The sequence below is a fragment of the Cygnus olor genome, chromosome 12 (assembly GCF_009769625.2).
Source record: "Cygnus olor isolate bCygOlo1 chromosome 12, bCygOlo1.pri.v2, whole genome shotgun sequence".
Taxonomy (NCBI): Eukaryota; Metazoa; Chordata; class Aves; order Anseriformes; family Anatidae; genus Cygnus; species Cygnus olor.
The window spans coordinates 3,547,340-3,561,072 of record NC_049180.1 but is presented as its reverse complement, the minus strand read 5'-3'; the positions used below and the strand labels follow the sequence as shown (position 1 = coordinate 3,561,072).

At 39.6% G+C, this 13,733-nt stretch overlaps 1 protein-coding gene across 1 annotated transcript in view; it reads left to right on the top strand.

Annotated features, from left to right (window-relative positions):
* USP10 (ubiquitin specific peptidase 10) overlaps positions 1-13,733 on the top strand; it is a 50,785-nt gene that overhangs the window by 12,953 nt on the left and 24,099 nt on the right. Inside the window, exons 2-4 of the mRNA XM_040571642.1 lie at positions 4,729-4,797; positions 7,816-7,861; positions 12,540-13,556. Of these exons, the coding sequence (XP_040427576.1) occupies positions 4,729-4,797; positions 7,816-7,861; positions 12,540-13,556 (1,132 nt within the window). The remainder of the gene's footprint in view (positions 1-4,728; positions 4,798-7,815; positions 7,862-12,539; positions 13,557-13,733) is intronic.

Here is a 13,733-nt window from a genome sequence, read left to right as displayed (position 1 = left end):
GCTCGCAATTTGTTGGGTTTTCAACTGTTACAAGCTTTAATGCGCAGCCCCTCCACCCTCAAGTACAACTTTATTCCTGTAGTTTTTGTTGATAAAAATGGACTTCCCTCTTTCATTAATACAGAGGAATAATTTAAAATTGTTTTATTTTTGTGCAGTCTTTTTAGAGGATATATCATTTTTCTTTTCAGAAGCTGGTTTGTCTAAAATATTTCCGTTTCTGCTGTGATACTACCGTAAAGATGGACAGTGGTCTTAGTAGCTCCTGGATGTGGGAGTTTGTCTGTTTTTATGAGCATCTTAGCATTATGTTTCATGGGATTTGAAAGTTCAGACAGCCTCGTATCAAACAAAGTAACAATCCATGTACTGGGACTTAATGGATTTCCGTATCAAAAGGAGGGAGGACCTGAAGGAAGGTTGTTTTTCCCTACGTCTTCAAGAAAAAAAGAATGGACAATCTGACAAAGTGCAAGCGAAGTAAAGGATGAGAGAGACCCTTCATGTGCTGCCGGGATGCCTAACATAAGAATATTTTCTCTGCTGCTGAAACCCACGTGCTCTCGGACACGTGGCTCTCCACTGCCGCGTCTGTCCGCATGGTTCGCTTCCTTCCTCCGCTCCGGGTCATTCTGGTAGCTCCAAGAATAACCACGCTTTCTAGAAGTATCTAGATGAGCAAGATTGTACAGCTTATGGTGTACATAAACTAGTTTGTCAGTTTGTACGTGAACTAGTTTTTACTTGTCAGGCCTTCTGCTTAGATGTGCTTGAATCGTTCCTTGTTGCCATTAAGTAAAAAGCTGTATTTTTAACTCCTTTGTGAAAAAGCCGTTGAAGTGGGAGTATTTGCAACTTAAACTAATCTGACTGGAAGATCTGAAGCTGTTGGTTATCAGATGAAAGCCACATTAATGCTTCTTGAAAGCAAAAGCTGACACTTCATTTTCCTAGCTTTCTTGTTGCACAGGTGATGCAGAGATGATGATGCATGAGCAGGGCTATTTCTACCCAGTTTTTTAGGACAAGCAGCTGCGTAACGTGCTCTTCCTCCTTGTGCTCCTCCGGAGAGCGTTCATGTGGCAGGACTGGAATACAGCGGAGGCTTAATTCCAGGCAGTGGGGTAACATTTGCATTCATTTTATAAGTGGTTAAGGAGAGCACAGCAAGAAAAGTTGGTGTGGAGAGAGCTTGCAGGTCAGGCTGTTTAATTCTTTGTCTTTTTTTTTCTTTTTTGTTCAAAATGGCATAAAATCTGCTGGAATGCAGATGTATTTTGTTCAGTTGTAATCAAATTGAAAAAGTGAGTTCAGTTTTCTTGTCATTTGGTGGTGTTTCAAGTGACATGTAGGGTCTTTGGAGATATTGATGTTGCTCTAAAAGAGGTGTTTAACATGAGAACTCTGTGAGGCAGGTACTTGACAAAAGGAAATGTGATCCCTTACAGCACGGCAGGCCGAAAGCAAAAACCGGTGATGCCAGGCTTGCTAGTGCGTTTTGGAAATCCTTCCTGCTGTACCAGCTTCACTGGGCTCATTCATTCAGTACACGTAAATTATAGAAAAAAATAATGTAAATGTGATCTTTAAAAAAAAAAAATAAATAAATCCATCTGTCTAGTAGTTGTATGATATTGTAGTCCATCCCAATTTTAAGTCCTTGAAGCAGGAGGCAAAGGTTTGGGTCTTTTGATGTCCTCTGCTCAGATAGGAAGGAGGTCAGAGTACAGTTGTACCTGGTTCTTTGAAACGTGTTCAGGAGTTTAGTAGTATTTCTTTTTTTGACACTATCCAAAGCTGTATGAGAATGTTTTGAATCAGTCCCAGAACTGTAATTGCAAATTGTTGATAGATGGAAATAAATAAATTGAATCTGAAGTGCTGATAGCATATATTTCAATTAAAACCTGGAGCACCCATGGCATTAGCGGCTTCATGTGGAAGAGGTGCCATTTCAGATTTGCACAAAGTATATTTCATGCTGCTTTGATTTTTGTCACTCGTGTGCCAGTTGTGTCAGTGTCTGAAAGAAGAGATTTACCATCATGCCTTCTGCTGTCTTGTTTATATGGTTAAAAACCTTAGAATTAATGGCAAAAACGTCAATTTCTGCTCATGCACTGTAGGGAAGGCGTTTTGCTGTGTTGCTATGTGATTACTCACATTAGCTAAAATACTGTTTGTTTTGATGCGTTTAATAACATATTGTATGTGTCTGGCAAACGGTCAAATTGATTTACAGTTGTGAATTCCAAACTGGAAGGGATCCATCCCTGTGTTCAGGGATTGCTATTTTGTTTTTCCATTCCCGAGGAGAGGTCTGGAAACACTGACGAGAAACTGGGAAGGTGGCAGAGAGGGATTTATTTCTCCCAAGAGTTCCACAAAGTCTCCTCCTCTCCAGCCCCCCGCAGAAGAGACTATTATTTTCCATTTGTTTTTCTTAAACGGCTACAAGTGGAAGATAGTTGAAATTTATAATACAAGGCTCTTTTCACATTGCTCTTTATCTATGGCAGAAATCAAGCCCGCCGGACTTTGATTTATCTTAAAGGATCCTTGAATGCGCTTCTGAGTAGATGGCTGCTCTGCTAAGGTACACGGTCTGGGGAGCAGCAGGAGAAATGCAATGCAAAATACCTGCTCACTGAGACAGGAGGCAGGATTGCCTCCCAGGAGCTGGAGCAGAAAGCTTGTACGTAGGTTGCAGAGAGAGTTTGAGAAGGAGGGGAAGATCAGATTTGACTCTGAATTAAGCCTCTTAAGGATTATGCATCTGTAAAAGACTATGGGCAACGTTACAGTAGGAAATTTTCAAAACTCTGTGTTGTCCTCTCAATTTTTCTCCCAACTCTGGTGTTGGCAGAAGAGTGCACTCTCCTGCAAGCAGTATTCCTGCTCTGCCTTGTGGGTTACCATTGACATCGTTGACTACTAACTATTCAGCATGCTTTTCACGCAGATGTTCTTGTTCAGCTGAGGACATAGATCAAGATTAATTTTTGAAATATGCAGTTGAGTGCTAAAAATATTTTTGCTTATTGTTTTAAAATGGAAGTTTAATTATTGTTTTAAAATGAAATTTTAGATTCTTAGAATGATTTTTTTTTTTTTTTTTTAGTCTTAGAATTGTAGCATTTCACTGTTGAAATACCCAGTGCTTCTGAAGTAACAGCATCCCTTTTGGTAAACTAATTTACGTAATTCTGTTATTCTTCGTATTCTTCGTTACTCTGTGAAAACATGGAGGGAGTTCGTATGAAATTTATATAGGAGATGGCCTTACTTAATGAGCAAGGAAACAAGATCCTTTCTCATCTCTGCATGACTTTTTCATCCAAATTTTTCAGTAGTATTTTAATTTTTCATACCTTAGTATTTGACGTGTAGAGTTTTTGGAGAGGCCTAAGGACTAAATGGCGATGTAAGACAAATGAGTTCCGTGTGAGGCTGGACCTGCTCCCTGTTGTAAGCATTGCCACAGTGATTGTGCTCATCCTTTGCTCGGGTAACTGCGGGGCTGGAGTCACTGTAGGGTAAGAGGCTGCTGATGCCCCGATCTGTGCCCTGGAAACATCCGTGACAAGCAACGATACTTCTGAGCAAGTCGGGCTCTTGCTGCGTTAAAGCTGGGTGTAAGCAATCTGGGTCTGAAACCCCTTTTCCTCGGAGCTTGTGTGGTGAAGTCCCAACCGATTTATTATCTGTGAGCGGGACTTTGAGGTATGGTGAACAGCGTTGCCAGGTGCAGAGATTGATGCGGTGTAGGGCACGTTCCAGGCGGGCGTTTGAAGGAATCACAATTCGATGTGTCTGATTTCTCGGCAGGTACACATCTGAAAGTATTAACCTTGGAACTGAAAGAGTCTGAAACAGCTTGTAGAAGTTTTATCAAGTGCTAGCGTATGCCTCTTGTCTTCTAAATGTTATCTATAGACGATAGGGAAATTAATGTTGATTAATGGTTAACTTGCTGTCCGGAGTGCTCAGATGCTCTTCTGCTAGTTACGACTGATGAGGGTGGTTCAGAGAAACTCCAAGTGCTGTGAAGTGCCAGCATTACAGGCCTTTTGGTTGCCGGTGTTTCGCTTGCTGTAAACTGAATGCAAACTATCATCTTAGTGTGATTTTTTTTTTCTTTTTTTTCCTGTCCGGGTATGTACTTTTTGATTATAATGTAGACACTATCTAAGAGTGCAGGAATTGGTGTTGGGAAAAGGCATTTCATCTTAGGTTGGTTATGCAGAACTTCAGGCATTAGGGTAACAAAACTCATCAGAGCAACTGTAATGAAATTGATTATTTAGACCTTGTGTATTTTTCTGCACCGAGGCAGTTTCAGTTCGGTGGTTCTTCTCTTGTGAAGCGTAAGTATCTGTGTTGTTCTAGAAGGTAAAACAGATCGTGTCTAGGGTTTGTATGAACTGATGCAAAGCCTCACCCTACTTTTGTTGGGTTAGAACTGGTCACGGGATGAGCTGGAGCTCATGCTGTGGATACCTCTCCCGGGAATTTTAAGGAAATCCTTTGTGTAGGGTTTTAGAGACTGTGATGTAGTTTGCTAATGACTCAGGAAGAGTGGGGACTGGGCTGCAAACAGGTGAGATTCTGGCTTCCAACACACGGGTCATTATGATTGCCGGTATCTTTATAAACTTTACTATGAATTTATTAATTGCATGAAATACAAATCCTTCTTTAACAAAGATCCTTCTCTTTTATTTTTAGTATATTTTCGGGGAGTTCAGCCCTGATGAATTTAATCAGTTCTTTGTGACTCCACGATGCTCTGTTGAGGTAAGATCTACTTTAAAGATTTTGTTTAGAAATAACCTTTTAAAGCTACATGTATTGTAGTATGTTACAATAAATGTGTAAAATGTTCTATTTGAAATATAGCAATGCATTTTTTTATTATGCTCTTAGCTTGCTAATTTACAAACTGAAGATATTCAACAGGAGTCTTTTCGTGTATGTGGATATTAAATCCATTTTTAGAAATAAGAAATGAATTCTTTCTTTTGCGTGCCATCTTTCAGAGCTGGAATAGCTGACATTGTAGTGACAGGATGTGGAAAAATGAGTTATCCAGCCCTATTACCTCAGCTTTGATTTGCTTTTTTTTTTTTTTATTAGAGGTGGATATAGAGAACTTTTTCAGCAGTGTTCTTGGTTGTAAGGCGAGCTCTTAAATCTTTTGAGCCTTTTGAAGCACAGGTTTTTGTAATATATTTTGACAGGTGGAACACTGCTAACCATCAAAGCTAGACTTAAAAGGAAAGCTGTGCATGAGGTCTGAGAAATGAGAAATTAATGTGATCTGTGGATCAATAATGAACTAATTACAATTGCAGCGAGGACCACAGAGTGGAAACAGTTGTCCAATGTGTATTTGAGTGTATAATGTACTACAGATACTGTTGCAGATTCTTACTCTCTAGCTTTTGGTAGAGGGTGAGAAACCATTCCCTGTCTAGGGAAGAGTATTGAGTTATGTCATTGTCCTAATCTCTAGACTTGAAAAATAATTTTTCCTTTAGGTCAAGTTCCATGTTTTTCCTCCAAACATTTCCGTCCTGCTTCAGTCCTCCTCCCTCAGCATAAAGGAAGCGAACACTTCAGCTGTAGCTAGACATAGTCTTTTGTCACATTTTACAAATCCGATGAGCATTGTGAATGTCACTTAGTTTCCTGTAACGTAATTTTCCTCGTATAACTAGAGTAGTGCACCTCTACCAACAATAAAATTGTATGAAGAGGATTTGGGGGTGGGTCAGAAGTAAAAAGATAGCTTCTGCTTGCCTTCAGGGATAGCTTTGTGCCTTCTCTGGGAGATGGGAGGCAGTGCAGAATAGATCTTCAGGTAAAATACGCTTCTTCTGTTTTTATTATTGTTACCCCACCATTAAATACAGTAACAATAGCATGAAGCTTGTGTCCTACTTCATGTCACTGTAACGTCCTACAGCAGCTATTCTAATGCTCGCATTGTGGAAGATGAAAATGTTGTATTTTGACTTCTTTAAAGCTATTCTCGTAAAGCATGTTGAAGAAACATAAACCTGTAACGTCAGATGATGCAAGGCTGGTTCGAATAACTGTCTCAAGAGTACCACTTGCTGGTCAGCTGTCAAAATCAAAAATGGGTGAACAATGTTCCTTACGTTTGTCCTTGATCTGGTTCAGTTCAATGTTTTAATTATCTGGATGATGAAAGAGGAGAGTTAGATTATAAAACTGCAGCGGTGTTTGACATACGTTCTGTCTGGGGGCAGAGCCTGTTCTGGGAGTCCCGGCATCTGTTGCTGCTGGTGTCCTTCTGAAGCCCCTTACTTACACACAGGCTGAGGCAAGGGACTAATTAAAGCTAAACCTTGTCTAGAACGTCTCTTTCTTTACTTGGCATTTTGAGCATATTCTATCAGACATCTGTTGACTGAGATGATTCAGATGACCCAGCTGCATTAAAAAAAGTCAACTCAGAAATCTCAACTTTACACACGTGCTGTTGATTAACCAGATATATAGGTGACCGATAGGTGGACTACTCTTTCCTAATTTTCTTTTTCACTTTGTATTTTATTAAGCCCCTTGAATTGTAAAAATAATAAATTACTATTTTTACCACAAGCTGTTGACTGTGGACTTTTAGGGCATTTTTTTTCTCATTTTAACTGTAAAAAATATGTATGACCTGTGTTCAAAGTTAATTTAGATAATAGATTCTTAACATTTTGGAGTCTTTTTTCCACCAATGGATTCTGATTTTCAACCTGGAAGGTTGATGCATTAAGATGTATTATGGATTTTACGGTATGCATTCTTACGCACTTTTTAATAATGCAATTTTAGAAATATTTTTCTTGCTACCTCTGATGCATTGTTGTCTACAGTGCTTTAAGAAGGCAATATTTAAGTGTCTGCACTTTTACACAAGTGAAGACTTCAATGGATGTCTTTAAAATTATCGATTATTGAATTAATATTTAGAATAACCTCATACAACTGCACTGTACTCTCATAGCTTTATCTCCCACTGCAGAAACAGTTCAGCTGTTCTCCAGGCAGCTGCTGGAATGCTCTGTGGCAGTGCTACCAGTTTATGGCAGGCACAAGAGAAGGCATTCAGCTGCTGGGGAAGTTTGGGCGGAGTTGATGGGGGGGATTAGAAATTGCCCACCTCTGGTTACACAGCACAAAGAGTTCTGTCAGCCACCGAGTCCACAAAATGATGCCAGTGTTTTATACTTGAGTGATTTACAATCCAGATGGTTTCTGTGTAGGTTGATTATATTATGCTTAGGCTGATGTTCAGAAATCTTTGCTTTTGTTAAATGTGATTAACAATAGATTTTAGGTTGAAATGCTTGAAGGGCAACACTGTAGCTGAACTAAGTTGAGAGTTAAAAGGTTTAGGTGTGAATATTGTCTGTGCAAAGCTCCGGTTTTGTCCTTCCACAGATAATTGGGTCTATCTTTGCTTCAGTTTTTATATAAAAGGAGGATAGATTCCTCATTTTTTAAGGTTGTGGTGAGTTATTGTTGATAAAGGAAGATCCTGATACCGGGAGGTGAATTGGTTGAGAAGTTGATGAGCCTACGATGTGTAACCAAGATAATCTTTATCTTTCAGTGATTGTGGTAATCTGCAAGGACACTTGAAGCTGCCGTGCGGGATTTGATAAATATAGAAACAAGAGTTCAAGACACACTCTCGGAAAATTAGATCTTAACAACGGGGTTATTCTTAAAGAAATCAGATGTTTCAAATGAAATTGTTCTTAATGATTTTTTTCATTTCTTTTTTTCGTACAGCTTCCCCCTTACAATGAAGCAGTTACGTGTGGTATTAAGTCCACAGGTAAGTTTCATCATGGTTAGAAATCAACATCCTTTTTTGAAAACATAGTTGGTGAAACTTTCCTTAGACTTGCTACAAGCTCTCTTTAAATTTATTCTTTAGAGCTCAGTCAGCAGGCGTATGTGTGTATATTTGGCAGGTTGCTTTTTAAAACCGATTTATTGCATGAGATGGGCAAGACTATTTGAAAATATTGCATTGAACTTCAGCTTATTGGTGGGGACATGCTTACTTCTTGATTGTGTTACCACACAGTCTTAGTGTCCTGCTGAAATAGTGCAGTAGCTGTAAAAAACTGGAGGCCTGGAGCCTGCTAGAGAACTTGGACTGAAGAAGCAACTAACTTGCGTGGCATTCAGCTGGCCCTCTTCTAAGTCCACAGACTGAGTATTTTCTGGCAGTTTTAATCTGAAGACAGCTCTGCAAGTGTTGCTCTCTCCAGTGTTCCCTTTGACACTGTTTCTGTCTGGCTCAGCTATTTTTTTATATTTTTTCTGTGAAAGTATGACTCGATGTAAAAATGTGTTAGGTTCCTGTTTTAAAGCTGTAACAGTCACATTTCTTCTCCATCTTAGCCCTAAACCTTACAGTTAGAAAAAGAAACGTGGCCATACTTCATAGTTGCATAAAGCTGAAAGCTAAGTAGGAGCCATCCTGTGATTATAGCTCTGTATCGTATAAAACTTTCTCAATATTCTATGCAGCAGGTAAATTAGTGTGTTTTTTTTTTTTTTTTTTTACGGTGAACCCCAGGGAAGAACAAGGAAGCTGAGATTTACCCAGATGTGTATGAGAGGGATAAAAGCGACATCCAGATATTCTTCAAAATAATCCAGGTGTCTGACAGGACATTGCTCGGAAGCATTTAAAAGGACCAAAATGCACATGTTAAAGTTTAAGACCATATAATCATTATGCTTAGCAACTTTGGTCCTAGGTAAATAAGATAGTCAGTCATAAAGGGGACAACAGATCCTACTTGAAAGCAGATGTGCAGCATTCTGAAAATTGGGGAGCGCTATTTTAGCTCGAGACCCTTTTTAGGACCCTGAGTAGTTTGAAGGAGGCGTTTAACAAGTTCATTAAAAGGCCCATGGAGCAGTGCAAGCTGTCGCTGATGGCAGGGACATCGTCACACATTTTGTCTAACTATGGGTTTAAGTTCTGTTAAGACTTAGATTTCAATGTTAACAAGCCATGCAGAAAGTTGGTTTGTACAAATGTTTTTCAGATCATTCCTAGACCCTGAGAGAATCCCTCCCAGCCCTGAGATTAGGTAATGACAGCAAATTAGGCTTTGCCTGAAAAATGTCTTTATCAAGCTTGCACTGTACTGTGCATGCATATTACCACTGTGATGGCTGCATAGGAAGCTGTGGAAACTAAAATGGAATGCTGTGCTTATGCAGAGTATTTGTAATTACAACGAGACGACACCTACTGACCATGTTGTCACCCCCTAGCCTATTTTTTTCTGCTCATCTTCAGTATTTAACTTTATTACATAATTAGAAGATTTGCTAATACTTAAATAATCAAATCATGGCTGAAGCTCTAATATTCAGAACTGTGTTCAGACTAATTAGTGTCAAGTATTCACAGCTTTGGTTATTGTACGTAGACTCTGTCCTGGGAGCATCTGTTGATGCTTGTTTCAATATGCTACCATGTTGTTCCTGACAAATGCCTCTGTTTCAGTCCATTCAGGGAGTGTGCTCTGAACTAGATTGAAATAAAGTCGCCCAGAAGCAAAGCGGAAGGTCAAAAAAAAAAAAAACCCTCATTTTTTTTCAAAGGAACTTGACATAATCTTACAGCAAACGAGCTTCTGCCAGCCACCCATAAACTAACCATAGCGTAGATACTGCTGTTTATTATTTTATTCCTGGTGTAAGGTTCAGTGCTTCAGTTGTCATCCGAATTTGTGTTAAATGCTGGAATTTCAGTTGTACTCTTGGCTAGATATTATCCTACAAAGTTCGCATTGCACCTTCAGCTAAATTAACTTTCTACCACAATTATAAAGGATATGTTCTGTTTTCTGCTCCCCACTTGCCCTGAGTTGGCTCTTATGATTGTGTAGTGTACAGTAAGCTGATTAGCTTGCCAGAACAGAAGAAAATACTCTTGTGGATTATTTTTTTGCCAGGTTAGCCTTTGGTAGCACAAGTGCTGGAAGCTTGCTGGTGAATGGAGGAGCAGTCTGGGAGGGCAGACCTGAACCCCCTCGCTTTTAGCTGTGGTAGACTTAACTCGCCCACAGAAAGAAACCCCAATCTTTATTTCAAAGCAATTACTATTTTTTGATTCTTTTCCAAACTGAGATTTTGGAAAAGAAACAAAAGTTCCAGCTTATTTTGAATTGGCAGGGATTTGAAACAATTCACTCTTACTGTGGCTGGAGGAATATTACACGTTACGAGTTGCTGCTTGTGCTTTTTACTGTTTTAACAGCAGGTAAAGAACTAGCTCTCGGTTCATGTGTGAACTAACAAGTTCCTACATCCTCAGATGAACTAATGAGGACTAGTTATGTTGTGGATTTGTGTCCCGTGTCCTCTAAAACTCATGGCCGGCCTCTGCAAGCAGATGAAGCTGCGGCTGGTTTTGAGCTGTGCGTCCTGGCAAGGCAGCCAGCGCGTAGCACTGATTCAGTAGCCGGTTACTGTTGGTGCTGAATAGAGTTAGGTGATGCCTGAGATCTCCCAGCCCTTCCCTCTTAAGTGGTATCAGGCAACATCACTCCACCTCCCTGCCTCCAGGCTGTGGATTTAGAAAGAAACTTAAGCTCTCTCTTCTGCTGGGTGATAGCTAGTGCTGATTGCAGAAGTAGCTGGTGAAAGGCAGCCTGACAGGCACAGTGTTAGGAAATCCTGGGTGTGGGGGGAAGGCTGAGTGCATTTGAAATTCAGGCTCTTGTTAACATGATTTAAAGAAAGCAGGTTTGTATGGAGAGTTTTTCTCTCTCCCTTTTTAAGTTTCTTTTAGCTTAACCAGCAGCCAGATCAAAATTGATAGAGGTCACATCTGTTTACAGCTCATTAATCAACGTATTGAGAGAAAAGCAATTAACAACTGTATTTGTATTTTTATATTGTAATTTAGCATGAAGTTCTATTCTGAAATTGTGTGAGCTACTGATCGTGCAAGACATCGTATATGCTTACTTGACTGATCTTTATTAATTAATTTGGAATATTTTGCTATTGCATGCGTCAGACCTCAACACACGTTGAATGTGTGTTACTCTTCAGTTGATTTTAAAAATATGTACATCTCATTTTTTTTTTTGAAGTTAATATTTTTGCCAACTGACTTTTCTAGAAAGGACTTGGGGAGTTTTGAAACAGTTACGTAGCAAAACTTTCTCCACTAGACTCTCTGTTCTTCCATAGGATTATTTCCTTGATTCTCCTTTGGGAACTTCTGCTGAATGATTTCATTGATATATACTTGAAAACACGCACCTGTTGACACGTCATACATAAGTTGGTCAAAAACGCTGAAAATTTTTGGTGTACCAACTTACTCGATTGGAAATAGTGCTCAGTGTTGTTTGATTCTCTTGTAAAAGTTTTAAAAGTTTGAAAAGTGCTTTTTAGCTCCTCATCTTAGAGCAAACAGAAAATATTGAAATTCATGTATTTGACACAGTGACATCCGTATCATAGGAAGACCTGCAAAACTAAATGACCTGCAAGCACTAAAACGTGAGCTTTCCTTAAACGTTTCTGAGACTCAGAAATTTCATTAATTTTATCTCTATTTGTGAAAATGGTTGTAACTGAGGTAGTCAGTGTTAGTAGTTGGAGCACATATGTTATAAAACTAATTAAGTTCCATGAAATTGCAATACTTTGTGGCTGATAATTTTTAGTGATATTGATATTCTCATGCCTGCCATGAGAATATTTCTTAGCATTTCATGTCAAAGTTCCAGGATAAATTTAAAAAACGTAATCCACAAATTTCTCGGCATTGATTGTACATACGAGTTGAACATTGACTTGCATTGAGGTATGTCTGTTCCATTTGAATCAGTCATACATATCACACTGTCAGTCGTACATTCAGCTGTCATAAAATTCAATAAGTTATTGATGAGCCTAGAGTTCCAAAAACTAGTTGCACTGTTTCTGTACAATTTAAAATGAAAATATTTTTCAGTTGTTAATGATTATGATAAATCTTTACATGCCAGGAAAAAAAATAACAAGCTCTACATTTTTAGGGGCTAAACTGTTAAAGTCTTGCACTTTCTAGTTGGCTGTGGAAAAGGCTGACTTTGGAAGAAGTGTGGAGTTAAATATTGCACCATATTCTAGATGCACTTGCTCAGTAATTAACTTAATGCATTACATTGCTAAAGTCATTGGGTTTTAATAGTTATTCTTAATAGGTCAATTTAACAGGCGTTCCTTGCAGGAACAGTGCAGTGGTTTTGAAAATTACATATTTTAGGAAAAACTGTTGAAGAAAAGCTGAGATATACTCTATAGTCTTCAGGAAAATGCTTTTAAAATGGTCATTAGGGTTGAGATAAAGAACAAGAACAATTTTTGTTTGAGGGAATGTTGCTTGTTTTCTGCGTTGCAGGAAAATACTTTTTTTTCCTTGATTTTTGTAGCTTTTTGATTAGATGTCATTCAGTAACTAAGGTTTGCTTTCTTTTGTCCAGGGGAAGAGTATCAGAGAATTGAATTTGGTGTTAATGAAGTTATTGAGACAGAGTCCTCTGTACTAAATAACACTGACTACAGTATTTCAAGCACTCTGAATCCTCAGGCTCCAGAATTCATTCTCAGTTGTGCACCTGCTCAGAAAACCCCTGATGATAGCCTCAGCGAAACAAACTACAACTCCATTGACTGCCAGTTCAGCGATCCAACCCTCGCTTTGGATAGCGGTTCTAACGCTGAAAACGATGGCTTGTCTGGAGGCCTCGGGCAAAGGGAGCGCAAAAAGAAGAAAAAAAGACCCCCTGGATACTACAGTTACTTGGAAGACGGCATCGCTCCCACAGAAGCTCTTGTAAATGGCCATGCAAATTCATCGGGACTGAACAGTATAAGCACGGAGGATACGGAACTGACGGGAGACATCCCCTCCCTGGCCACCCCAAGGACTTGCAACAGCCCGGACAATTCTGTGGACTTCGTTAACGAAGCTGTTTCTGATGATTCTGTTTCTAGCGCACTAGACAATACCAGGACTGCAGGGCAGCCTGAGGTATGCGGTGTTACTAATTCTGAACAGTTTTGCATCCCCTCAGAGACTGGCAGAGATAGCCCTTTAAGGACAGCTGTTGTACAGTCTTATGCTGGTACTGATACTACTGAAACTCTTGGCGTTACTAATGGACAAACACTTGAATCCTCGGGTGAGGACACAGCTGCCAATGGGGTAGAATTGCACACTGTGGAAAGCACTGACTCAGACCAAGCTAAGCCTGAGGAAGCTTCACCTACTACTGAGGCAACCGTCCCGGTTGCAGGATCAGTCCCTGTTAATCAGCCTGCAAAATCGTGGGCTAGTCTTTTTCACAATTCCAAGCCCTCTGCTTCCACATCTGTGGTCTATGTGGAGACTAAGTATACCCCTCCTGCCACATCTACTCTGGTCCCTGAAAAACAGGTTGAAGTCAAAGAGGGGCCTGTTCCAGTTTCAGAGGATCCTGTAGCCATAAAGATTGCAGGTATAGTTAACACACACGAGTGGATGGTACAGTAGAAGGGTATTGTTTCTTCGCTTGTAAACAGGAGTGCACAGTGTTGAGAGAAGGTTCCTCTGCTAATGTTCTTAATGAGATGACTGTTAATACACAGCTGGGAAAGGTGCAATTTAAATAAGCTAGGTTTGCGTCCCCCGGAGT